Consider the following 26,448-nt stretch of genomic DNA (forward strand, 5'->3'; position numbering starts at 1 on the left):
TGACTCACGCACGCCATGCAGCTAGTCGCTGGACGACGAGACGCTCGGCGGCAATGGCGGGCAAGCGTGTGATGCCGTAGATGTCGTCCTCTAGCAGCCGTTGATGCAAGATGTGGGCTGCTAGATGTGGTGGGCGGCGGTGACGGCGTGGCGGGGTACTAGTGGCCGGGAAGGCAGGCGGTGACGGCATGGCGGGGACCGGTGGTCGTGAGGCAGGCGGCGCCGTCGGACTAGATCTGAATCGGGGAAATTTCCAAGTGCTTGAGTTTAACCAACCATATGTTTAAGTATATCTAAGCCAAACTTTTGAGTACAACAAAACTGGACTTGTAGCACAGTGGTAACGTAGCCGCCTCCCAAACTCCAGGTCATGGGTTCGAGACCCACCGTCCGCCCAATTTTTTTTGCCATGCTGGATTAATTCTGGGCGCCGAGACGGGTGACGTGGCCGGGGAGCTGGCGCAGGAGGTCGGGTGACTGGGCGGAGGTGGGCCGGGGGAATCGGAGCTCGTTTAACAGATTTAATATGAATTTATTTTTTTCACTAAACATTATCACATTCCAACGTGTGGTGCAGTGGTAGGTCACTTTATTGATGATGGGGCTCAAGATCTGGGTTCAAACTCCTCATGTTGCCATTTTATTTTTAATTTTTTCATGATAATTTTTTTATGTTCGCGGCGGATTTGTGTAAACGTTACAGTTTACTGGGCCCGATCATGACAGAATTGATAAAACGTTACAGTTTTTTGGGCTTAATATCCATGAGAGCAAGTTGCTAACGTTTTTTGAAACCGTCGCTAAAATACTATCACAGAATAAATAGTATGTTGTAGTGTTATATATTGTTGGACCAGTTTTTATCAAAATTACAAACTGCCAAATTTCAAATGGAACTTCCATGGATAAGCCTCTAGATTATCAAAGCCTCAAAGGGGTTGTTCTATGTAAGTGACCGACTCGGGATCATCCACCATCACCTCCAGCCCCCCCCCCCCCCCCCCACACACACACACACACAATCACCCCCAATTCGTTCTGATTTTTAAGCTTAGATTAGAGGAGGAGGTTTCTTACTGGAAATATCTTTCCATTAACTGACTCCTACATACTATTTGTAGTTGTAGGCCCCAAGCAAATTAAAGGAGCCATCTTATAAAAACAAATAAAAGAGCCATAATAAGTGGGAAAACAATGTTGCAGTTGTTTGTAGGAGAATGGATTGACTATAATGGATAGATGATTTGTATTGACGCCTCAACCGGTGTATATAAGAGTATAGATACTTAGGGGCAAGGCAACCCCTGGATACATGTGGCAATCTATGATAATGATATCTAAACTACCAAACATACTCTAATATTTCCCCACTGTTACAGCGGTAGCACCGTAGACGGTGAGACTGGAGAAGAAGCCAAAGGTAGGAGCCTACGAACTGACATCCCCCTGAAGTTAGAACGTCGGTGCGGTGCGAATGTTGTGATTGGAGAGAAAACCAGCGAGTCACTCATGTGGATAATAGACCCTTCTGCTGATGTTGAGGTGGCCGAGCTGGAGGGCAAGTAACAAGGGTTGAGGATGCCGTGCATAGAGTAGCCGCGGTAGAGATGAAGATGGTGAAGCATAGAGGCAAACGTACGGGGAGATGCCAAAGTCGATGCAGTCAGACCATCGGGTGAGGCGGCATTCCTTGGTTTGCCAAACCTAACAACGTGTCGGAGACAATGGGCACGCACATGTGTTGCCAATACCTAATGTGCAAGGGAGGGTGCACATCCAGATGCCATCATCTGAGGGATCAGCAGAGAAGGCCTCCATGACGGTCGTAGGCACAAAAGAATGGCGAATGCATCCTACTGTTGCTAGAGTAGACGAAGTAGTTGAGGAGCAGACAATGATGCTGGCGATATGGTTATGCTAGAAGTGAGGAGGTGAACCCAGACTGTCCGATGAAAGGTCAAATGTTTTGGATAACGCGGCGGCGGTGCTCGAAGGAGATGGTGGAGAGCTCAAATAGCTTGATGAAGACCATACGCTTAGGGTGGAGCGACACATCGAAGATGAGGTCATGGACGTGGCCGGCAGTGGTAAGAATGCAACAACGAAAGAGACCACATGTGGCGCCGCTGCTACCCAAAGAGGTGACACAGCGGCAACCCTTCATGCTCGAGGAGGAGGTGTGCACACGATGAGGACGGATGCCGCGTGAGCTAGGTGGATCATGCACATTGGCTGATCAGACCGAGTGTGCGTGAGGCAAGACAAATATGGGCAGAGTTGGTGGAGGCGTTTCGATCGTGGAGGCGACAATGAGTAGGTGAAGATCCACATGTGGACCAAGCTGCGAGAATGGCGGTGCAAACTGGTGTCCCCTAGGATGTCATTCATGTGGACATACCTCAAAGTCAAAGGTAAGGAAGAAGCTGGGGAAATCAACGCCAATGTCGAGGTAGATGGGCTAGGTTGACGAACGGTGGGTGACGTAATCCCGATCACTTATCAGGTAAAAGAAGAACGATACAGCAGTAGCTCGTGTAGTACCTCTGGGTGCGCATAGCATAGCTCCTCATCCCTTTCTCTCTTTCCTCCTCTCAAGATCTACAACCGTGGGAGAGAGGAAGGGATAGAGGGGTTGAGGCAGCTAGGCGGACAACTATGTGGAGGGGTATGGTGGACGTGCCAGGGATGACGGAGGTGCGGGGCGGCGAATCCCGCCGAGGTGGGCGGCTCCCCGTCGGGAGCAGTGGAGGACACGCCTGGGTCGAGCGACAAGGAGCCCGCCGAGGCAGGCGCGCTGCCCATGGCAGCAGGATGATGCAATAGGTGGCAGAGGGATTCGCCGAGGAGAGCGAGCCGCGGCCCGACGGGTTGGCAGAATGGATGGGGTGGCGGGGTGGCGGTTAGGCACCGCTACGCAATGCGTTGGTAACAGGCTGAACCAATGCAACTTGGGCCCCTGCTGCCACCACGGCAACATGGGGTAGGAGCTAGGGAGACTATGGATGCCACCACCACTACAAGAAATCCTTTAATCCATGATGATGTTTTTGTGACGTTTACGAAAGCCGTCATAAACAAATAGGTTCTATGACGATTTATGAATTTTTGTCACATATTTGCAAATAGCCCATACGGGCTCTAATTTGGGACTAGTTTCTGTGACAAACCTCTGAAAACGTCACAGAATGAAAATAAAAATTGTCACGAATCAACCTTGAGCCTAATTACTATGATTAATCTCTATAACCCTCAAAGAGTGAAAATAGAAATCGTCATGAATTCATACTCCATTTTCTTAGTATTTATTTAATGCTAATTATGGATCAATAGCATGTACAAGTAATCTCATATGAAGTTTGGTGAAATACTTTCAAACGTAGGTGAAAATAAATAAATGCGAAGCAAATTTGGATTTAGATTGCATGTACTTCTTAGTTCTCACATGCAGACAACACTGGCCCATGTGTCAATTATTGTCAAGAAACGTTTTGCACAAAAAAAATCATTATTGGAACACTTTTGTCGGTACCCCAGGACTGGGGTACCCTCTCTTGCTGTGTCTAGGCAAGGATCTTATAGTTATCCTTAACTACATCCAAACAGCCGGACCCCTGCGGTCCGGAATCCTGTTCTCCCAGCAGCGGCCTGGGCCGTTCCTCAGTTGGGAAAGGTCCGGAGACACCACGTGTCCCGGAAAAGGCAGGAACTCGTGCGCAAGCAGTCATGACTCCGGACCTCCCCGAGGAGACCGGACCCCCGCAGGGTCCCGGACCCCTCAAGGGGTCCCGGACCCCCTGTATAATAACCGGACCCCTCGCTAAGGGAAGAGATCGACGCCCTGCGTCGGGGTGGTCCGGGGCCGCCACGTGTCTGCAAGACATGGCCGTTTGGGTTTCCATACCAACGTTCACCCACCATTGCATTTATTGCAGTAGGTGAACGTCTGCATTGATATGACAGAAGCTGAGGCGTTTCATTGACCAGGGGATACTATTGATCGCGTATTACCAAGGCAGTGGAGCCGCTGGCGCCGCCCATACTGCGTCTACCAGATGGACACGACGGCTCAGCTTCGCCCATTATGACGCTACATAATAGCCTCAGCAGGCCACACCGCAAGCTACGCTACTCCAACGGGCGCCTAGTTGACGGGACAAGAAAAGACCCCCCTGAGTCAGGAGAGCAGCAGTAAAGATTCGCTACCACTGTAGCCACAGTCATGTTGGGCCCACCTGTCGGGGCATCAACGCCCTATGTATCCGCTCCCCCTTGATCTATAAAAGGGGGGGCACCGCTAGAAAACCTCAGGCTGAGCAAGAGCCAAGGCCAGCAGAGGATAGGTTCATACACAACCAAGAACAATACATCTCACAGTGGACGTAGGGTATTACGCTCCGGCGGCCCGAACCACTCTAAATCGTGTATTCTTGAGTCCCCTTTCTCAGCGTAGATCTAGCCCCATTGCCTAGTACTTCCCCGAGTACTCCCTCACAGGGAATAGGCGGGTGCGTTCCGCCACCCGGCTGTGGGTACCCCTAGAATCCCCACAACAACTTTATTCTACTGAGGAAGGGAATCAAACCCACATCCTCACACGAGCCTACAACCTTGCTTACCACTAAACCATAGGAAAAAAATAAATCTGGGTGCTCAAAAACCACTTTTAGCATTTATATGTATATTAAACCATGAGTCCCCTAGGGAAAAATAAATCTGGGCGCTCAAAAAAAAATCTTACATAGCCAGCACTCGGACTCCAGACCACTTGATTAAGATCCAGCAGCACTACCACTGCAACAAATGTATGCATGTGGTGGGGATGCACGTTACAACTCTTTTGGACTGACAGAAGAATAAAAGAAATTAAAATGGCACAACCGTCGGCAAGTGGACTCAAACATGAGACCCAAGAGCATCTCCAAGAGCCTCTCCAAATTACACTAGCCGAATTCTATTTAGCAAGCCATTTAACTAACTATTTAGCTATTCAAAGGGTGACAAATCCAACAGCTTCTCCATCCATTCCCTCCTCCATCCACCCAGCAGCCGCCTGAGCATCCCTTGACATGAACCAGGAGCACCTGTACCCAGATCGCAAGGATGTAGTCCCATCCACTTCACCACACACCAACGCAAGACGGGGTTATCATCGACGACTTCCATGGCGGATGGCGAGGTATGCTTTAATCTGCTGCAACGACACGATATAGCGGCAGACTTAATAAAATCTGCTGCGGAGATTGAAGAGGGCGCTACCCCAATGGAGATCGATATGGGTGATCTTCGCGAGGACGCGCTAGGAGGCCGTTGACGAGGGGGGGCTGGAGGGGCGCCGTTGGTGACGAGCTGTAGCACGGGGAGGAGAGGTGTGCGGCTGAGAGGTAGCCGAAGCTGTAGCCTAGGATCTCAAATCCTAAACTTGTAATTGTTATGATTAGTCCCACATTGATTGTGGGGACTGAGTTAAACCAACTTAAAATGGGGGGGGTGACGGTGGGTGAGTACCGCGAGCAGGGATTCGTGGGAACCCCCGTTTAGATATTCGGCCAGGGGTGTAACGCGCAGTGATGAGCTTCCTCGAGGGGCGAGTGAGACAGAGGTTTAGGCAGGTTCAGGCCGTCTGGAGGCGTAATACCCTACGTCCTGTGTTCTAAGGATTTAATTTTTGTTCTTGTGTATTGGTTTTCTAGGATCAGGATCCAATCCCTTTACATGTCCTGGGACCTTTCTATTTATAGAATACAAACTGTGCTGGGAATATTCTTCTTCGGGTGTGAACGCCCCACGTCAGGTGCGGGCGCCGTCCACCAACTTACCCTGCTTCTTGTCAGCCGAGTGTTCAGTCTATTGGGCCCACCACTTTGGGGGCGTCCGGGGAGGTCCGGGGTGCGGCACGAGGCGCTGCGGGGTATCCCGGGGTGGTCTTCTTCTGACCTGACGGGCCCGCCCTTCGCCCGGGGTGACCTGGGTCAACCCCGGGTAGGTGGCCGGGGTTGGGTAAGGAGTTACCGTGACGGGACAGGTAGTAAATAGAGGCGGACCCCAGGCACTATCCACTTACCACTGATGTGACGCGGCTCAGAGATAAGCCTATCCAGCCGGCTCTCCGCCGCATGGCTCATCCGTAATCATGGTGTTTTTACAGGGAAGCCGCGCCTCCTTGGGCTTCGCGCAGGCTACAGTGGCGCGGCGCAGTAACTCTTTGGACACCTGCTTGGTAAAGATTTTCTACCGGGTGGGTGTCTTCGTGGCGAAGGAAGAGGACGTTCCCGGGCCTCCATGAGCGGCCTGAGCCCAGTCCAGCCCGGAAGGGCGTAGGGTCCGCCGTAGGGGCCCGCCTAGCCCACTCATGCCTCGCGGAGCGGACGGACGATTTGCCTTCCCCGTGTACTTTTTCTGGCGAGTGGGACCCCCCGATCCCACTACGCTGACAGGGGGAGTCACTCACCTCTTGATTAGCTTTTGGAGTATAGCAAGATTTCTTCCGGGTGTGCGCCCCGTTGAGCTGACTCTTCTGGTTTGAACTGACAATTGATATCAAAGATGGGTCCGCAATCTCCTATGCCCGTGCATACTCAGGTGGTGTAGGCCCAAAGCTCAGTGGATCGTGGGTGTGTGAGGCCCATTTGTGCTCCATATTGGTTGTGGGAAGAGTGTTGAACCAACTTAGGAGGAAGATTGTTAGAATTAGTCTCATTGTAAAAGAATAGATTGTGTATAATAGATAGGTAATATGAGAGTAAGGAAAACCCCCGAATACATATGACTCTGGTAGTGTTCTGTGTTCAACGTGGATATCGTCATTCAGAGGATAGCGTGGAAAGCTATGGCGTCCGCCGTCCACCAAAACTGCCACCGCCTCCTCGGGCTCCTCCTCCGGCCTCTCCCCGCCCCGGGTCCCCACCCCCGCCTCTCCTTCTCGCCGCGCCCTGCCGGCGTCCGTTCCTTCTTCCCCGCTCCCGGTTGCCGCCTCGGTACAGATGCCGTTGCGCTTGCAGAGCCAGAGTTGGTGCCCCCGGAGGAGGAGGAGGAGGAGGACGAAGACGCCCGGTTTGTCGTGGTGACCTTCTACAAATTCGTGCCCTTGGAGGACCCCCGCGCCGAGGTCGCCAGCCACCTCCATTTCCTCCAGGTTCTTCTTCCTTGATGCGCCTCCGTCTCATACTTCTGTGTGGTGTCGTGTCTATTCGATCTCCACCTAGTTTGCCACACTGCGAGATGGTTTTAGAACCACATGGCCACATGTATCCTCATGTTCTTTGTGCTTTATTTGGTCATTTGTTTTCGGATACTCATGCGTTGCGTCCTTCTTCTTGTGTATCAGGGACGCGATATACATGGACGCATTTACTTGAATGAGCAGGGAATCAACGCTCAGGTAACACAAGCTTTTGCTCCTCAGAATATTGCTCATGACTCGCCTAACCTATGTTCAAAGCAAATACCTTCGCATCCTGATTCCTGACTAGTATTGTTTTCCTGGGAACAACTGTAACCACAAGCATTTGTCCACTTGGGACGGTATTGACATAGCACTTATTATATGATATTGAAATTTATTGTAGCTTGTTAACTGTATCAAGTAATTAGATTACTGCATGTAATCCTATCTTTACATGATCCAAAAATGCCTCAGCACTGGTATTTTTTCTTTAAATTTTATCCTAAACTTTGCTATTGCCGCAGTACAGTGGTCCACGCAAAGACGCAGCGGCATATGCAGACTGGGTTAAGAAAGATCATCGGTTTCATGATATGCTTGTTCAAACGTCGCCCGCTTTAGCTGGGCATGCCTTTCCTCGATTGAAACTCCGGTACAAGCCATCACTTGTTCAGGTAAGTAATCCCTGTTGCAAAGGAAATAAAAGTTTCAGTAGCATCGGATTGGCTCCACTGAAAGCAAAAATAGTGAATAGTTTGCATAGTCCAATGTTTTCAAATCGTCTAGTCGGACCTAGCTGCCATGGGACCGATCAGACGACTAGTCGTGATTAGTCGTCGATCAGGCCGATTAGTCGAGCCTAGTCGTCTGTATAATCATCCTGTGTCCCAGGCCCGATATGATATATATGCTATATATTACTTAATATAGCAAGCATGAAGACAATAGCACTAAGGCAGGAACACTTCCATCCCTCTATGTCGTTGATCCACATCTGCACATACACATAACACTAATCTGAGAGGAGAGAAAGAAGCTAGAACAATAGCAAAGCAAGAGGGGAAGCGCAGCTCGAGCATGAGTAGATAGTAGAGCAGGGGAGGGAAGAACACAGAGTAGCCGCGGGTGGTGGCAGCCTTGCGGAATGTTGGCGCCCAAGGCCTGGTGGAGGCGGAGCCAGGCAGCGGAAGGAAGAGGGTCGCCGGGTCCTCCTGTGAACTCGTGGGCAGCAGCCGCCGCCCCGTCGGACGTGCAGAAGGCGGCGATGGACCACGGGGCGGCGCAATTTTGGCGTGGTTTTGGTGATTTGGCGGGCGGACGGCACGGGTTCTGGAGCGTGTGGACGGGACACAAGAGGTGCTCTTGTCTCTCAGCCTCTATATACCAAAAACCTAATAGGCTACCTTGCCAGCCCACCACCGGCTGAGGCCCATAACTCAAATTGTTGAGGGTGCGCCTAGACTGCCACGTAAGGCTAGTGACCCCCTTTGTGTAAAAGAGTCTAAATTAGAGGGTCTAAGAACTAGTTTATGAGTTCTAGGGACTTATTTGCAATTTTTAGGGACTTGCTTGTAAATATCAAAGACCTTCTTGTAATATGCGATCCCACTAAGGGAATAAGTATAAACAACCACCACCTCCACTCTATAAATAGCCCCCATGGGGAGGAGGTGGGGGACTTTTGGCCTCTTGCTTATTTGCTCACTTGGCTTGCTCTCTCCTCACTCTATCTCATCTCTTGTCTGTTCGGGAGCAAAACCCCAAGACAAACAACCCACAAAACAATCCTAAGTCTGATCGTTTTCCAACCTCATCGGTATGACTAATCGCGACTAGTCGGACGACTAGAAAACTAGTCGCTCAGACCTACTCAGTGTCCCTTATCGAGGTCACTGGACCGACTAATCGCGATTAGTCGGACGACTAAAGCCTAAGGGTCGAGATATAAAGTTTGAGCAAATGACTGCGCTGCAATAGGACAAAAACTTTTAGCCGGCTGTTTCAGGGTTCAATCCCCGAGCTTGTATGTCAAAATCTTAGTCATTTCTTTACAGACCCAAAAGCTTATACATGGTGACAACCTTCCACAGTGATGCCCCCAGCTCCCTCTCATTTTGCTATAATTTCACTAATGAGGAATTACCTTCCTGATTTCTGTAGGAACTAGTCTGAGTTGTTCCCTCTTCTAATGGAACTCGATGAAGTCCTTCAGTCTAGAAAAACAAAAATTATAGGTCGCAAAATTACCCATTAATCTGGTTTGACCAGCAACGTACAGTTTGTTTGTTGAATGTTAGTTCAGACAAAAAATTTGATGCCTGTATAAATTTACACGCTAGTAGTTATTAGACAACCGTTCCTGCTCTTTTATAATTCTAGAATTGGAATTGCAGTGTTATATACTAAAGAGTTCAGTTTATGGTTAATCCCTAAAATATGGATGGTTCTCATCTAGTTCCCAATACTATGAAATTTCAATTTTGGCTCCTCCCCCCCCCCCCCCCGCCCTCCCTCTCTCCCGCTCTCTCTCCCCCCTCCCTCCCACCCTCCTGCACTCTCTCTCTCTCTCTCTCACACACACACACACACGCGCGCTCTCTCTCTCATGCACGCACACACGCATTGGCACCTCTGCACGGTGTCTTTCCTCCGATCCTGCGACAATCCATTTATGTTTGTGCAAGCCACTGACCTTGTGCCAAACAAAGTGCCTGTGAGCACAGCATCGCACTCGTTTTCAGCCTGCTAGTAAGCAACAACAATGCACATGGCGCCCCTTCTCCGTGCCTCCTTGTACCCGCGCCATAGCCACATTGAGGTTATCAACCTTGCCCCGTACATGATCACACACGCCTCTAACGCATCTTGTGTAGCCGGGTCGTTACCACTGGCACCTTTCGTGCGCAATCTCTGCCTTCCTCGTGCTCATCTTCATGGCCGGCACCGGCACCCACACTAGTGATGCTTCGATGGCGGCAGTGTTAGACCAGGTTTGCAAGAGGCAGGGCAGCTACTATGTCACCCCACCCTTTGTGCATCCATGCTCTGCGTCCAACCCTCAGCGTCATGTCAGGCCCACTACATGGAAGGGGAGAGGTTGACATGTGGGGCCCATATGCTAGGTTCCATGTTGGATTTTTTCCTAAAATAATTTTACTTTAATTTGAAAGGGCCCATATGCAGATTGCGGAAATTGCAAATATGGAAGCCAATTTGTTGATAGGGAGCCCATAAGGTACCTGTCAGGCACTGCATGACCGATTTTCGTCGTGTCCGAGAACTCATGCATTGTGACGTGGCCTTTCGTCGGCCAATTGGACCCCTGCGCCGAGTGGAAAAGGCCTATTGGAGCCGATAAACACATGTTGGCCCACTAGTGACGACGGGCTTCTTTGCATGGATAAGGTAGTTTATTTAGCTTTTACACACCCCAGAAGAAACTACAATTACTCCATTGTCTTATCGGTAATTTATGGTTGCTTTTTTTTCAAAACATGGTACAAACACAGATGCTCACATACACGCACGCACACTCATCTCTATGAATACACGCATGTAATCCTATACCTATGAGCACCTCCGAGAGAATGAGACTGCAGATCTTCAAGATTGAGAAAGTCACCACAGGCGTCTCGTAGTCGACAGGCATGCCGTCTACCACTGAAAGAATAGCGATGATTAAATCCTGAAATAAATTCAGAAAAATATGAAAATAAATTCAGAAAAATATGAGCACCCGTGAAGAGTCTAGGTCTCGAACTCGAGTGGATAGGTATCGCCAGAAGGAACCTTACCAGCGGAGCTATGCTGAGTTCGCGGTGATTCATTGTTGCTGATTGGTTGTAGCAGCAGAGTCCGTGTCGGAAAAATACTTTTATATTTGAAACTTGATAACCGTAATTACCTTTTTTTAGAAAAGGGAAACTTTAGTAATTTCAAGTTTGATATATCGAGTTGATACATCACCTTGAAATGTTCCCGGTCTCTGTCCTAATGACACACAACCCTACAAAAAAGTTTTTGATAGAAGCCAAGCACATTAATAGCTGTCAATTCTAAGACTAGACTGCCACCCATGCACCCGGACAAAAAAGTCCTTGGCCATCTGGGCCAAAAAATGCGACGCCGCCACAAGGGTGTCCTGCAAAGAGGGCCATTGTAGGATAGCCCATATTCGTAACCAATGTGTAGTCGCGAAGATAACCTGCAAGAAAGAATGTTTTTTGTTATCAAATATCACTGCATTTCGGCAGCGCCAAACAGACCAGCAAAGGGCTGCAGCACCTATAAGGACAAGTGGTTTGTAATCTTTTGGTATACCATTCAACCAGTTTCCAAACATATTAGATACACTAATTGGTTTAGGCAAACCCCAAGCCGTGTAGACCGAGGCCCATAACAGCCGTGTAACGCGACAATCAAAGAAAAGATGTTGTATTGTCTCATCTTCATGACAAAAACAGCATTGTTGACTCCCTTACCAATTACGTCTTGCCAGGTTGTCTTTTGCAAGTATGACTCCATATTTTAGGTACCATAGAAAGATCTTGATCTTGAGTGGAATTTTAAGTTTCCAAAGCTTTTTGTTTGTATTTGGGATATTATGATGTATTAGTCCGAGGTAATGTGATTTTACTGTAAAAACACCTGTCTGGTCTAGATACCATTTGAAATCATCCCGTTCGTAGTTAAGTGTAATATTAGCAAGGTGTGCAGCAAGATTATTCCACATTACTAATTTGCTACCAATTAGATCTCTTCGCCAAGATAGATTGGGGGTACTTGAACTCAGTACCTCAGCCACCGTATCCTGTTTTTTGCGAACTATGTTATAAAGTTGTGGGTATTGTTCATGAAGGGATCTATTACCTAACCATGCATCTTCCCAAAATCTTATCTGAGACCCATCCTTAATGATAACCATAATTACCTAGCAGAAGTTTATGAGCAAATATGCAAAATGGATTATACACACATTGTACAATATGTTTGCGAAGTTTCATGAATTTTGAATTGCATTTGGTATTTATTATGGAATGTAAAATGAGGGAAAACAACATGAATTTTAGTACCGAAACTGCAGGTCGGGCAAGGACATTGCTATTGGCTGTTCAAGTGGCAATTGGGCGATGCTGCTGATGATAGCTGATGTGGAGGCCATGTGGACCTCCAATCGGCTCTCCACTAGCTGATACCCACAAGTCGGCCATTAGATGGCCGACAACTCCTCTGTCGGCTGTCCAAAAGTCAGCAGACTACTAGAATTGCAATTTTAGAAGATTGCTATCCTTTTCTTGCAATTTCTATTAAAATAATATTATTTTAAAAAATCCTTCCATGTCACAACGCAATCAGCATGCCATGTCAACTCCTAGAGTGTGGCGTGGCTAATTTGGACCTAGATGACCCATTTAGTTTAGGGAGCCAAAAATTCAGTTTCCTGGTATAGGGGACCGGAGGAGAACCCTCCAGTTTAGGGACCAACCATGAAATTTACAGTATACTGAACAAGTGACTTTTAGGTGCAGTATTTCACAATTTGGAGGCTGTCATGCCATCATCGTTATCCTTAGCCAATATTTGAGCTACCTACCTTTGTCTTAACCACCCCCACTAGTCTGCTCTCTTGTCTATTGGTTTGCTTGCCAATACTTTCTAATCAAGCTGCATTGCTTGGGTGGTGACCATTGTAGGCTCATCATGCCGTCCTGAGGAGTTCAAAGCTGGTCGAGAGGCCCTTGAGTAGTGTAACAGTCATTTGCAAATGTCACGAGTTTAGTTAGTTCAACGCATCAAAGTGTTGAGTGCTTGGTTTTGTCCTTCTGTTGGTCATGTTGTGTTTGATCCACAGATGTGCTGTTGCTAGTGGGCATTTTGCTTTTTGCCTGGGGTTTCAGCTTGTGGGTTCCTCTCGAAGTCTCCATTTAGGTCTGGGATCGTATCTTTTTATTTATTTTTTTTCCTTTGTTTTCTGCTACTCTGTTAATATAAAGGATAAATCGGCAGTTCCCTTGTCAAGTGCTATTTTGTCTTAAGACATCTTATTTGAAACAAAAAAAAATCCAGTTAGAAGGAGGGAGTTTGCATCTTCCATTGCTGGACCCTAGCATGCGTGCAATGCCGTTGACTCCGTCAAAATGGAAGGAAAGACTTGAAGCTAGGGCAAGCCTTGATGATGTGTCCTCAAGTGAAATGTCTGGAAGGAAGCTTCTGCTGCTTGATGTCAGGAATGGTGAAGTAGTTTTACACTGCACATAGATAAAAGCACATCATTCCTGCTGCTCAATCTATACACACACTTTGTTCCCTCGTTGAATGGCAAATCATGGTTCTTCTATTGTATCAACTTTGAACTGGTAATGATGCCTCCGTTCTCCCTTTCTTATCTTGGACCAGACTATGAATGGGACGTTGGGCACTTTGAAGGTTCTCAGCGGCCTAACGTGGATTGCTTCAGAAGCACTTCCTTCGGGCTCTCGGGAGAGGTAATACTCAGATACTCTGTTGGATGGGTCCTGCTTGTTTGTAAGTGTAAATTGTTTGCAACGAACCGTACGTTTAATCCAACGATAGTACTTGAAATTGCAGGTGTCGGATCCTCTGAATGGCGTAGACAAAGAGAAGACGGATATACTGATGTACTGCACCGGCGGGATAAGATGTGATGTATATTCAACAATTCTCAGGTAACGACAGTCTGAGAATTATTATTGTTTGCTCTCGGCCGGCTTGTCTGTAGATGGATATATGCTGGTGGTTGTGCAGGAAGAAGGGCTTTCAGAATCTGTATACACTGGAGGGAGGAGTGTCCAACTATCTCAAGGCGGAGGGACCCGCGGGGTGGGTGGGGAATCTCTTCGTCTTCGATGGCCGGCTATCGCTGCCGCCGGCGACGTTCAGGCGGCCTGCTTGTTGGCCGTCGTCGTCGTCGTCATCATCAGAAGAAGAGGAGCAGAAGCAGAGGTGGGTGGGGCGCTGCTATGCGTGCGGATCGGAGGTGGTGGAGCTGCGCCACCGCAACTGCGCCAACATCGACTGCAACCGCCTTTACATGTGCGTCGTCGTCTCATGATCTGACCGTCATCGTCTTCGTCTTCAATCCTATGTTTGATTGATTATTACACATACTGCATGCAGGTCCTGCGGCTGGTGCGCCGAGGCGCTGGCCGGCTGCTGCTGCTCCGACTGCAAGGCCGCCCCTCGGCTGCGCCCGCTCCTGCCGGGCTACCAGAGATACTTGAAATGGCATGTCTACCGTGATGGATTGGATTGTTAGATGACTGCTGCTGCTGCTGCTGCTGCTGCTGCTGCTGCTGCTGCTGAGAGTTTAGTTAGTACTACCAGTAGTTGATTGATTAATTGAAACTGATCGCCGACAAGAACACAGCATATTCGTTCGGGCAACAGACTCCAGAAATCAAATCAAACGGCATACTTTCTGCTCGGCTCCTCTGCTATTATTCTAAATCCAAATATCTACTCCCATCAAAATTTATATATCTAGATTTGCCAAACGGACCTACATCAATTCGGAACAGACGGAGTAGAAGTTTAATAAAATTTATTGGCCAGACACTATAATAATAGATAATATTTGTATTCTTTACAAACTCGGTCAATTATTTACAACAAAGCCAGAACGATACTCCCTCGGTTCCAAATTGTATGTCGTTTGACTTTTTTAACCCCAAGTTTGACCACTCATCTTATTCAAAAATTTATACAACATATCACTTCTTTTATCGTGGGTTGCTTTATCAATACAAGATCTTCAAAAATGACTTAAATTCGATAATGTTGGCATAAATTTTCTGAATAAAACGAGTGGTCAAACTTAGGATTAAAAAAGTCTACCGAATTACAATTTGGAACGAAGGTAGTACCATATATGGAACAATTGTGGAACAAACCCAGAATTATAAACTAGTGCTCACTTCAGAGTTTATGCACCTAGCTGAGAATAAAAAAAATGTTTAAGAATACTTGCAAATCATTTAGAGATTCCAGCAGTCACTGCTTCTTGGGTTTTAAGAACTAACAACTCTGCTGACAGGCTGTATTATATTCCTTTCACAATCATACACGACACCACTAATAGTTTGGGTACAAAACAGCAGGGGAATGTACAAATGCAATGCAAACCAACCATAAGCTTCACATAGGCTGTTTACAGACGAGGCAACCGTATAGTATGTACGTAATTGCGTATACATGTATATACTAGAAAGAAAAACGATGATGTTCCAAACTCGTCCCCAAAGTATGTACTGTACTGTGAATTCCTACCAACTGCTGCTGATCCATGTTCACAGTACAATCACCTTATGCTTGCTGCGGAATGGTGACAGCAGGGAAAACGACCGAGAAGCTGCGGCAGTAAACAAGCATAGTGAGCATTCCACGAACAAGTTCCGGAAATAAACTCAGATAGTGCTCATTTGGAAGCGACCACGAAACAGGCATTTCCGTTTCACAAAAATATTTTAGTAGCAACAATATTCAAGTGATGCATATGGTTATGAAAAATACATTCAAAAGACACATTGTGCTTGTGCTATTAATAGTAACCTTTAGAAGAAGCACCAGAGTCCTCTTGTGAAATGAGATTCTTCAGCATCGACCCTGAAATATTAACCACAGCAAGGCGGTGAGCTCTTGACATTTGACAATTGGCATGGATGTATTTAAGCGCTGGAAGATATTTCCATATCTTCGTTTTCTATTGTTTGCTCTTCTTAAACAATTTTAGCAGAATCCCCTTGTTATATAATGGCCTTATGCAAACAACATTACATATTTAATAACTTAACAAACTATATGGGACAGACTACATACCGTCTCCCGCCGGGGATTCATCAATTGATGACGCATCGGAATCCATTGCACCCTCTGCCAAGGCTGAAGTGTGGCTTTTCCTGCCAAATTTCAAAAGTTTCCTAAATCCTTTTGGCTCTTTGCTTCGAGGTTTTTCATTTACCTCATTGCAGTCAACTGAAGAGTGCACAGGCTCAGGTACTCGAGCCTTAATGCTATGTGAAGGCACAAGCAATTTTGATTCTTGCACAGGCAATGGACTGTAGTCTGAAGCATTCTCCAGCGATGTCACCCTAGCAAAAGGGGCCTGGTAGGGTTTCTCCACGGCAGCCAAGGATGGCCTCTCAGGTTCATCCTTTCGACACTCAGTCACCACCTAATCACAACAGGCGTTCTTTTATAACTCTGGCTTATGGGTTTCCCATAATCAAACAATAATGACATCATAAAAAGAAACATTCAATTTTCTTGCGAAGGAGCAAATTTGGCCTTTTAATTACATACCAAATCAGAAATACTATGCAGAGAAACGGTGAGATAGATCATGATGAACAAAGGTTTGAATGAGAACCGAAAAGAACAGTGTAAAGAACATACCTCGTATGAGTTCCCCTGGTCATCAGGTCCATTGGTGACAGGGCTCTCAGCATCCGGAAGAATATGTGGAGAAGGTGGACCTCTGATGGCAGTATAATCCAATTCTGGACTGGGCTTCTCTGTCCTGTCATCACTAGAAGTTTCCTTTGCTGAATTTCTTCCAGAATGTAGAGTGACTGGAGGTGTTGAAACCACCTCATTTTCAAGCATCACAACAGTTTTCTCAACCACCACACTGTCATCACTGCTGTTCATCCTTGAAATGTTACCATTAATTTTCTTTACACCAGCAGTTTCTGTTGTAGGAGCTTTACCTCCATGTGAAACCACTTTCTTTTCTTTCGTAGCTATTGCATTATTCACAACAGCAGGAGCTTGTGGGGATTTGACTTTCAGTTCTGGTAGTGTTGCTGATTTACTCTGGTCAAGTTGCATTATAGCTGAAATTTTCTTTCTTTGGGTATCCTGTGGCATGCTTCTTCTCCGTGGGTGGTCCACGCTTGCTGACTTGAGATTCGAAGGATGGTCAGTAAAACTGCTGGTTTTAGGTTCAGCAAGTTTTTTCAATCGCTCACTGGATGATTCGGCTTTCCCACTTTTCTCCTTCATATCTGTCAATGATGGGGTTGATTTACTAACTGCATTTGTATTACCAATTAGTTTGCTTGCTTTTGCTGTTTTTTGGGGATGGGGATCAGTTCCTGGGGTAGTTTTGGCAGGAACTTTTCTGAGAGGTGAAGAGGATGCAGGTTCTGCATCACTGAACTTTGAGCTCTTGTAGGTACTAGGAGAAACCTTGAAAGAAGGTTTCACTTTGGGTTGCTGCAGTGTGGTTGATGCACTGGAAGTGCTACTTCTTGCCGCAATTCTCTTTTGCCTCTCCAGCTTAAGCCTCTCTAGCCGTTTCATCTGTTCCTCTTCCTGGAAATGCAAAAAATTCACCAATTCGATGTTGCAAAGTATTAGAAATCTAGCAACGACAACCAAAGTTGACAGGTTAGACTATTTTTATCAATAAACAAACATCCATTGCAAGAGAACACAGGACAACAAGAACCACTATCCTAATTCGAGTTATTCTTCATGTTAGATCATTTGTCTTGTATGCCTAACAGCAGCTCAGCTCATTTAAACATTGCACAGTGGCCAGCGACAGCGACAACCAAAGTCGACAGGTTAGACTATTTTTATCAATATAAATAAACATACATTGTAAGTGTTGAAGTATAAGTGAATTGCCCACCTCTTCCCATCAGCTTAAGCTTTGGGGTTGAATTGGTTGGTGCATGCAACTCAATAGTAAGAAAAGACAGGACAATAAGAACCATTAGTCCATTATCCCAACTCAAGTTATTCTTCATGTTAGATCATTTGTCTTGTATGCATAAATGGCAGCAGCTTGTTTAAACACTGCACAGTGGCCAACTCCTGCCATTTAAACATCCCGATTATCATCCTGATTAAACAGCCATTTTCCTTAATAATAGGCTAAATGGTAGGCGAATCTTGCGTAAATAAATTTGTACACCCTGATTCTAAGGCAACTTTTCCTAAAGTGCATTTATTAGGTAGTGACAGCTATAGTTGTCTTCCCTAACTACCGAACACTATTTTGTGGAGCAATTACATGAACGGAAGGTGGAGAGCCTGTTAGATAATTCAACTTGGTCTGTGTTCCACTAAGTCAGACTGGAGGTCAGGGCAGTACTTAGGAATTTTGGTTGTTTTAAAAAATAAAGCACATATTTGTATTTCACATCAAAACTAGGATTCTTGACAATCTAATGGAGAACATCGTACCTGAAAATTTAAATTATGTAAAACACTAGTTAGGTCAAAGGACAAACGCTGAGGGCAAGGAGCATCAGATATTGTCATGCAGAAGTATGTTCGATAGAACTCGCAGAAAAGGATTTATAAAAATCTCAAAAAAAAAGAAAAGGATTTATAAAAAAGTAATGCACTAATACCTGCTCTTTCTTTGCCTTTTGAAGATCCGCTTTATATAATCGCAAGTTTTGTGCACGCTTCTGTGCATCAGTCATTGGGCCCTTTGACGATGATAATCTCCTCACTGAAGCATCTTTCCTTCGTTTATCCGAACTCTCCTGTGAACTTCTTATCCTCTTATCTTTCTCTGGCTTCTTTACTTCATCAGCATTGGTCAACGCTGCCTCTTCCACAGGTGAATCTTCAACCATGGAAGCAGGTTGGCTCTGCATCTCATTATAATCCATTGCTGGATCATATCCAAAGGAAATGTTTTCGCATACACGCTCTGGCATCAACTCATCTGGCTCATAGAAAAGCTGACCACCAGCTTTAGCATCTGATATCTTCTGAACAGTTGAGGGAAGCTCAACATCTATGTCAATGGCAGTATGACTTTCTGGTCCAAGATTATCATCTGAGGTGAACCTAAGAGGTATCATGAAGGACTCATCTGCCATGCTGTGCGCATTTTTTTCCACCAGTGTGGGGTTCTTGTACTGTGCTTCCGCAAGAGGGTCTAAACAACTCCCTCTGTCTGTTGACTTTTCTTGCCCATATATCATGAAGTCATCACTTGCTCCTCTCCTGTATCTTGCATCTCCACCTTCAATCTCCTTTATGCCATCACTAGCAACACCACTACCTTGCCTAGACATCATAAGCTCATCACCAGACAGCATCTGATGCGGCCTAGTCCTCCCATTTTCTATGTTGAAACCTGCTGTATTACGTTCATTGGCACCAGCAGAATCTTGCTCTGTCAAGAGAATAGAATCATCAATGCTTGTGCTCTCCTTCCTTGCTGGGGGTGGTTTGTTTTCAGTGGTGAATAGTTCAGCATCATTATCTCTTGTCCTCTCATCAGCTCTTAGCAGGAAACTTTGGAAGACATTCCAGTTCCCTTGATCTCCATCTTGCCCATACGACATTTCATCCTTATTATAATCATCAACAGACTCAAGAATGATCTTTCTAGCATCTTTCTTCTTTGAACTTGAGCTCTTATTCTTTTTCTTTCTGGACTTGGTGTTCAGATCATCACTGTCCTCAGATGCTACATCTGAACCTATTTGTGATTCAATCTCTGATGATCCATGCCTTTTCGATGTTACATTTATGTTCCGTATGACAACCACACTGGGCTTCTTGCCTGTCCTTTTATTCTTGTTATGGGACCTGTGACCATAAGAAATATCCCTCTCTGAACCGCTCTGGTCACTTTCGTCATCTGAAGTTTCTGAGTCCTTGCTATCTGAGGAGTATTTCTTTGATACTCTCCTTTCTGAGTGGCGGTACCTGGTATCATCGATTGGGGGGTAGGGGGGAGGGTAATATGGGTTCATTCCAGGATAGTAAGGCATGCCTTGCATAGAGTAAGGCGGATGCATAGCCCACGGTGGATATGCTGACTGATATGGACCATGGAAGAACTCATGGGGAGCTCCAGAATGCTGAGTTGTCCTCTGATCTGCCAAGCAACACAAGTTATTGCTAAGATCCAAGGACATTTTATTAAGTCATATTAAATGGGAAAACAACTTTAAAATCAAGCATGGGACAAATAGCTTCAAGGAGTTGAGTCAACAGTTGTGCAAATAATGAATGAACAGGAAATCCAGCATCCATCAAAAGGGGTCCCTGGATACTAATTATCCAATCCCATGGAAAAATAAGCTATCATGAGCTTTCTAGAATGTACGTTCAGTCATTGCACCAAACAGCAATGAGTTTATTCGCTTGGAGGGTGTTAAGACATCAAAATATACCTGCTTTAGAAGCATCTTCGCTTGCATCTCCATTGGAAACAGACATTGTTTCCATAGTTTGCTTCATGCTGTCCCCCATAAACATTATGCCAGAAGGATTAAAAGGAGGAAATTCGGAGCGTGCAGACATTGCTTCAGGTTCAACCTCAATCCATTGTCCAGTTTCATGCTTTTGCTTCCACAGCCCAATGAATTGTGTACATGCCTTCCTATTTATTGAAAGCACACCATAGCGGTTAGCATAAAAGGATTTAATGTCTATGCAGTGAAAATTTGCTTTCAGGCAACTGTGTAGCTTAGTCAAGGAAGTCATGCAGAATTAAGCATTTGCGCTTGTTCGAGGGTGTGAGTGTCACCTAGATCCCCAATCAATTAATTTGTAGTTTCATGTCCCTGAATTTACCAAGCGGTTCACTAGAGGTCCAAACCTCCCCAAGTACCTATTAGTGTTGATCAGACTATTGGGCATCTCCATAGCATCCATGTCACCACAATTTTGCCAATGCATCATTCATATCACTAATAGCCCTCACATGACAGTCAATGAACAAACAAAATATCTGATGAGACCCACTGCAGAGAGATGGAGTGGGGAGAGATGACCCACTGACTTATGAGTGCAACATTTAGTATCCAAGATGGCACATAGTCAGCATATCGGTTAAGAAGGTTTGGATCTCGGCTGAAACACAAACACTTAAAAAGCTTAGGGGCTTATAACCACAAATTATTAGTTTAAGAACCTAGATGATACCCTCAAACAAGTTTAGGGACCCCTCGAGCACTGTATACTTTAAAAAACAGGGAAGTAACCATCCATATCATGGTTCACAAATGATACGTGGCAAAATTAGCCAGGGGACACTCTTCAAGTAGGGTTTTTGCCACAAGACAAAGCACTGTATACTTTAAAAAACAGGGAAGTAACCATCCATATCATGGTTCACAAATGATACGTGGCAAAATTAGCCAGGGGACACTCTTCAAGTAGGGTTTTTGCCACAAGACAAAAAAGATGTCCTTGCCAAAAGACACTCTAGGATTGTGGTAATTTGCTACTAGACACTACATCGAATATTATATTCAATTTTAATAAAAAGCTATTGGAATGGACTAAACTACCCTCACTAGATACAGAGGTTGAGCCAACTCCTTTGCAGAAGAAAAAAAAAGTAGGATCACGACGAGCAGCGCCCGGCCGGTGCCTCGCTCGGCCGGATGGCGGCACCTCTTCTGCCTTCCCTGCAACATCAACTCCTGGCGCCAGCAGACCGCGAGTGGAACCCCCTCCATGCAGCGCTCGCCCGAGGTGGCTACGGCGCTCGATCCCAGGGATGATGCCCGCTCCAGACAGCACGGCATTTGATTCCGATGATGACGCCCACTCCCGGCGGAGGAGCCTGATGTTTGAGCACGATGCAGGCCGTGAAGCCGTCGGCGAATCGCGGGCTGAGGCCACAGTCTCCAGGTCACGCACGTAGCGCTCCTATAGGTCGACTGATTTGATCCTCTGGTTTCCAGCCTTGCAAATCAGCTAGTATACTTGGTTATAATTAGCTTGATTACCTTCAATTCCTTGTATACCAGCTATGATTAGAACTTCCTTCCTCATAGTGCATGAAACCTCATCCAGAAACTTGTGGTGCCATCTAGCTTGCAGGGATCCAGGATGCGGGGCAGGGTCGCGGGGGAGCTACAGCTCGTGTTTGGCGGTGAGACAAACGAAGATCATGGCCGCAACCGTCCACGGCTGGATCAAGAGTCTCGTGGAGGTCGGTGAGAACAGCGAGCAGGGAGTGCTGCAACCGTCTCCAGCATCTTTTTGTTTCCGTGCACGAGCCAATTGAAGAGGATAAAATAAGTACGGTAAGGGTAGGATGGTCAATAGTGTTGGTTTCTAATAAAATCAAATATAACAATGAAGGTAGTGTCCTAGAGAAAATTACCATGATTCTATAGTGTCTTTTGGCACAGACAAATTTTTTTAGCGGTTTGTGGCAAAAGCCACACTCGAAGAGTGTCCACCAACCAATTTTGCCATGATACGTAAGCTATTGATAAAGCCATATACCTGAAGCTACTTGTATATTGCAACAACTTCCAATATTTGGGTTCTCTCAACAATTTTCAATATTTGGAAAATAGCCTGCCGGCTCCCGCATTATACTGTTACCAGAGATCAGCAGTCCCAACATCATGTGGCGGATGTACAGGATACTGGATACTCAAAATGAGATATCCAACCTAGTAGGCAGGGTGTTTACAAGACATAAGAAGGATATACTTACATCAAGCGAGAAGCACCAAAACGCTCTGCAAATGTGATCAAATACACCAAGTTGTCAGTATCAAACCCTGCTGCTACAGCCCGTGCAAATGCCATAGCCTGCTCTTTACGTAATACTGTTCTGCGCGTCTCTAACACTCTAAGCAGTTGAGCTCTACAAAAAAAATAAAAAGTGCATAATAAGATTGTTGTAATAACAGCATCCTATAATGCAGTTAATTTCACCATGCAAAAAAAATTACAGATGAGAGCTTCTCCAAAAAAAAGTGCATGTGCACACAAATTAAACAACTCGTCCAAAAATTAAACAGATCATGGCCATCTACACTGGTGCATAGAGGCAGGATGTTTTTTTCCCTTATCTAAAAAAAAGTTAAACATAATAAAAGAATATGGTGATAATGCCATAATTATATACACTTTTTTCATTAAATGGAGCACATGCTACTCCATAGTCCATAAATGAAGGTAAGTTCTATTTCAAACATCATGTGTGTTCTTGGATTGAGCCCTCGGACACCTGGGAGCACTGCCTGGGCCAGGCAGCAACCAAACAGCCCCTATGTGTTATCCATGTAGATTAGTTTTGTTGCCATACATGAAAAACATTATAGAGAACAAAAGGGGCTGTGTTAGACATATAGGTACTTTGAATTCTCCTCCTGAGTGCCACCATTATTCTGCACTGGTAGAGTTGGCTGTGTGCTAGCCTGCCAACAATATGGAATCTCAGAATTAGATAATACATTCACACCATGACTCTTTTGTGTTCGAGAAAAAAAAAGTGCCACGATTCTTGTTAAAGCCCATATACTATAGGCCCATATGGCCCATGTAGCCCATATATTGCTATCTCCACTAATGGAGAGATTATCTTCCCAAATCCTCAAGGTTAGTAACAATTCTTTTGCATAAAGAAAAGGCATGTTTATCCATGCAACTTTACCTTATATGGAACAAGTGCCATATCTGCATCAGGATCAAAGCCTGTCTTATTACCTGTAAGTAGATGGGTTAAGGACATTCAGCAAAAAGGCGGAAAAAATACATGAGACACCTCCAAATCAAGGAGTAGCTAGCTAATTTGTAAACCAGAAGAGAGGAATGTCTTGCTAAAAATGTGCACTGGAAAATTAGCTCCATCTCAAAATGTAGAGCTTCCAGTGAGGTAGCTAAAACTAAAACGATTAATTTCCCGATTGATAAACACTAGTGAAGATTTGCCCATGCATAAACCAGTATATACATTGGCATTTCCTTGTGCAGACTAGTATATTAAAACTAAAGCTATCTATCCATATCAAGTTCAACAACTGTGCCTAATGCTACATCCTCTATTACGCGGATACTCCTAGGAGGTGGCGTATCCGTATCCGATACGTATCGGATACGGATACGCCCCGGATACGCCTCGGATACGTTTCTAGCCGTATCCTGAAAAACGGATACGTATTTGCTTGGATACGCGTATCCGATACTTTTGGGCCAGATGAGATACAGCCCAAAGCAGTAATCAGCCCACCCAAATGTTGTTTTGGTAGTAAGAGATGATACAAAATGATGAACTTGCTGCAATAGAACTAGATGAGCAGCAACTGAAGAACCCCTTGTGGAATCAGTTGTGCTTTTAGAGAAGGCTAGTTATAGAGGTAATGTTATATGGACATGCAAGTATTGCACATCTGAGTATAGGGGAAGTTACTCAAGAGTAAAATCTCACTTGCTGAATATCTATGTGATATTTATATATAATTATTAATTATCCTAGCCTTATCCCCGTATCAGTGTTTTTTGGGAAAGTGTGTATCCGCGTATCCGATACGTATCGTATCGTATCCGATACCCATACCAGTATCCGTGTAACATAGGCTACATCACACCAAACCCTATTAGCGAATGAATTCTAAAAAGTACAGCCTGCATTGCAATTTGCCAAGTTTCATTGTCCCAGAAAATAAAGAGTACTTTTTATCAGAAATAAATAAGCATTGCTGAGTAATTAGGTGATAAACAAAGAGCTTCACAGATAGGCTGTTTTTCAATGAATCATGATGGGGAAAAAAAGCAAAAAATGTACATCAGTGTTTAACCTTCCATGCAGTCCACCAATTTCCCATTTCGGTCTTCCACCTAACAAAGTGCAAATAAGAACATCTCATCTTTCTGATATACTATGTTAATAACAAGTTATCAAGCACAGATGTCTACTTACAGTTGCAGATCTCAAACCAAGGCTTTCATTGACCTGGACGGAAATGGCATCTTCAATCTGCAATATTTCGGACTCTATTGTTGTGACTCGCTCCAGGACCTCCGGTGTACTGACAAAACGAACAAATCTGCCAAGGCCAACCATGCAAATCACCACCCTGATAATCTAAATAAAATAAAAATGTAAATTGCCACCCCTGATGTTGTGACAAGATGAAGAGAAGCCGAGAACCAACCTCTCCACTGTTCCCCTGGTAAACCATGATGCATCAATCTCTGGATCTGGCTCAAGTGTGATGGAATAGCCTCCCTTGGTAATCTGCTCTTGTGCAACCTTAAGATGAGCGATGAATGGGTTCAGCAAACCAGAGGCTATCTTTTCCTTCCTTCCATTCGCCACCACAACTAAATCACACCTAGAAAAGATGGGTAGAAGATAGATATAGACCATTATGATGTGCTTGCGTACTGTGCCACAATGGCAGCAGCATGTTTCGGCTTGGGATTGTGAATGTTAAGCTTTTACAATGGCAAGCTCAAACAACACACGCACACGCGCACGCGCACACAGCTTTGCATATACAAACAAGGCCTAAGATGTGGCCCTTGTATTCGATCAGAAAACAATTTAGAGCATGACCACATCAGATCTAGCACTGCAGTTAGGTGCGCTAGACACAGCATTGAGATAGTGAAGCCTACATATGGCGAAGAATTTTTGCCATTTCGCGGAGAAATGACCATTCGCTTCCCAGGTGGAACAAAGATGGCGGCTTTGCCATATGCCCGAGCATCCAGAGCTGAGAGCTCCCTCCATTTTTGGCAGCACCAGCACGCCGCAGGCCAGAGGACCGACAGGTTTTTTTTTTTGCGAGGAGACAGGGTATTAATCAGCTGGACGACACAAAAAAAGACCAACCCAGTTCTTGGGCCAAATCAACACAGGAAACCGAGAAATATCACTGAAACAGGAACGAGATTCTTGAGCAGAGCAGATCCAGTAGCTCACCTGGTGCGGGTCGGGGTGAGCTGGAACACCGCCGATTGAAGCCGCGTCTCCGGCCTCATTGCAAGGCAGTTGTACTCGATTCCCCTTGAGTATCAGATCTTGCAGGAAGGAGATGGAGGATTCCAGCCGGCTTGGATCAGAAGACCAGTGGAGGCCAGCATCGATTTTGGAGGTGGAAAATGTTGGTAGGAAGGGGAATTTCGGCAGCACACGGAAGGGAATCAAAGGACATGAGCAATCGGAGAAATGCTGTACAAATGAAAGAAGAGATAAATAGCAATCGGAAGATAAATAATCAAATATTGGGGGCAGAGAAAGAGGTAGAGAGTGGGGACTGGGGGTGGTTGTTGAGTGCAGTGCAGACTGCAGAAATACAACCAGACAGAGGGTGGGGAGAGCTCCGCTGCCGCCGCTTCAGCTGCTGCTGCTGCTTTTATGGTACAAGAAATTAAACGGCTGGCCAAGTAACTCGTTGAAGGAAGTTTCACATGATTTACTTTGACTATGTTTAGTTTCCAAAAAAATTTCTACAATATCCATCATATTGAATATTTGAACATATACATGGAGCATTAGATGTAGTTGAAAAAATAACTCATTATACAATTTA

At 45.5% G+C, this 26,448-nt stretch overlaps 2 protein-coding genes across 16 annotated transcripts; one reads left to right on the forward strand and one right to left on the reverse strand.

Annotated features, from left to right (window-relative positions):
• Positions 1 to 5,014: 5,014 nt before the first annotated feature.
• LOC120649004 (rhodanese-like domain-containing protein 8, chloroplastic) lies at positions 5,015 to 14,612 on the forward strand. 3 transcript variants are annotated; one of them, XM_039925664.1, is made up of 8 exons: positions 5,015 to 5,176; positions 7,325 to 7,378; positions 7,687 to 7,836; positions 13,229 to 13,394; positions 13,559 to 13,647; positions 13,736 to 13,848; positions 13,928 to 14,215; positions 14,300 to 14,612. In XM_039925664.1, exons 1-8 carry the CDS (start codon positions 5,162 to 5,164, stop codon positions 14,436 to 14,438), a joined length of 1,014 nt encoding a protein of 337 aa, XP_039781598.1. In that variant the 5' UTR covers positions 5,015 to 5,161; the 3' UTR covers positions 14,439 to 14,612. The 3 variants fall into 3 exon arrangements, with proteins under 3 accessions (XP_039781598.1, XP_039781596.1, XP_039781597.1); XM_039925662.1 differs by lacking the exon at positions 5,015 to 5,176 and adding an exon at positions 6,773 to 7,132; XM_039925663.1 differs by lacking the exon at positions 5,015 to 5,176 and adding an exon at positions 6,775 to 7,132 and having other exon boundaries at positions 13,751 to 13,848.
• A 522-nt stretch (positions 14,613 to 15,134) lies between these two features.
• Positions 15,135 to 26,271, reverse strand: LOC120649003 (COP1-interacting protein 7-like). Of its 13 annotated transcripts, none has more exons than XM_039925650.1 (14): positions 25,839 to 26,256; positions 25,532 to 25,723; positions 25,066 to 25,245; positions 24,864 to 24,957; positions 24,709 to 24,748; positions 23,565 to 23,617; positions 23,267 to 23,328; positions 22,620 to 22,772; positions 20,332 to 20,540; positions 18,541 to 20,033; positions 16,574 to 17,494; positions 15,998 to 16,352; positions 15,731 to 15,784; positions 15,135 to 15,530 (listed from the first exon to the last, which is right to left on the reverse strand). In XM_039925650.1, the coding sequence occupies exons 2-14, from the start codon at positions 25,621 to 25,623 to the stop codon at positions 15,469 to 15,471; spliced, it is 3,768 nt and encodes a 1,255-aa protein (XP_039781584.1). In that variant the 5' UTR covers positions 25,624 to 25,723; positions 25,839 to 26,256; the 3' UTR covers positions 15,135 to 15,468. The 13 variants fall into 13 exon arrangements, with proteins under 13 accessions (XP_039781584.1, XP_039781581.1, XP_039781591.1 ...); XM_039925647.1 differs by having other exon boundaries at positions 24,831 to 24,957; XM_039925657.1 differs by having other exon boundaries at positions 24,864 to 24,995.
• Positions 26,272 to 26,448: the final 177 nt, after the last annotated feature.

Source organism: Panicum virgatum, chromosome 9K (assembly GCF_016808335.1).
Source record: "Panicum virgatum strain AP13 chromosome 9K, P.virgatum_v5, whole genome shotgun sequence".
Taxonomy (NCBI): Eukaryota; Viridiplantae; Streptophyta; class Magnoliopsida; order Poales; family Poaceae; genus Panicum; species Panicum virgatum.

Coding starts and splice junctions, on each gene's coding strand:
- LOC120649004 (XM_039925662.1), top strand. CDS start 6,827: ATGGCGTCCGCCGTCCACCAAAACTGCCACCGCCTCCTCGGGCTCCTC. Junction 7,379..7,686: donor AGCAGGGAATCAACGCTCAG/GTAACACAAGCT, acceptor CTATTGCCGCAG/TACAGTGGTCCACGCAAAGA. Junction 14,216..14,299: donor GACTGCAACCGCCTTTACAT/GTGCGTCGTCGT, acceptor TACTGCATGCAG/GTCCTGCGGCTGGTGCGCCG.
- LOC120649003 (XM_039925647.1), bottom strand. CDS start 25,623: ATGCTCGGGCATATGGCAAAGCCGCCATCTTTGTTCCACCTGGGAAGC. Junction 23,618..24,708: donor ATTGGTGGACTGCATGGAAG/GTTAAACACTGA, acceptor ATCTACTTACAG/GTAATAAGACAGGCTTTGAT. Junction 16,353..16,573: donor ACCAGGGGAACTCATACGAG/GTATGTTCTTTA, acceptor TGTTGTGATTAG/GTGGTGACTGAGTGTCGAAA.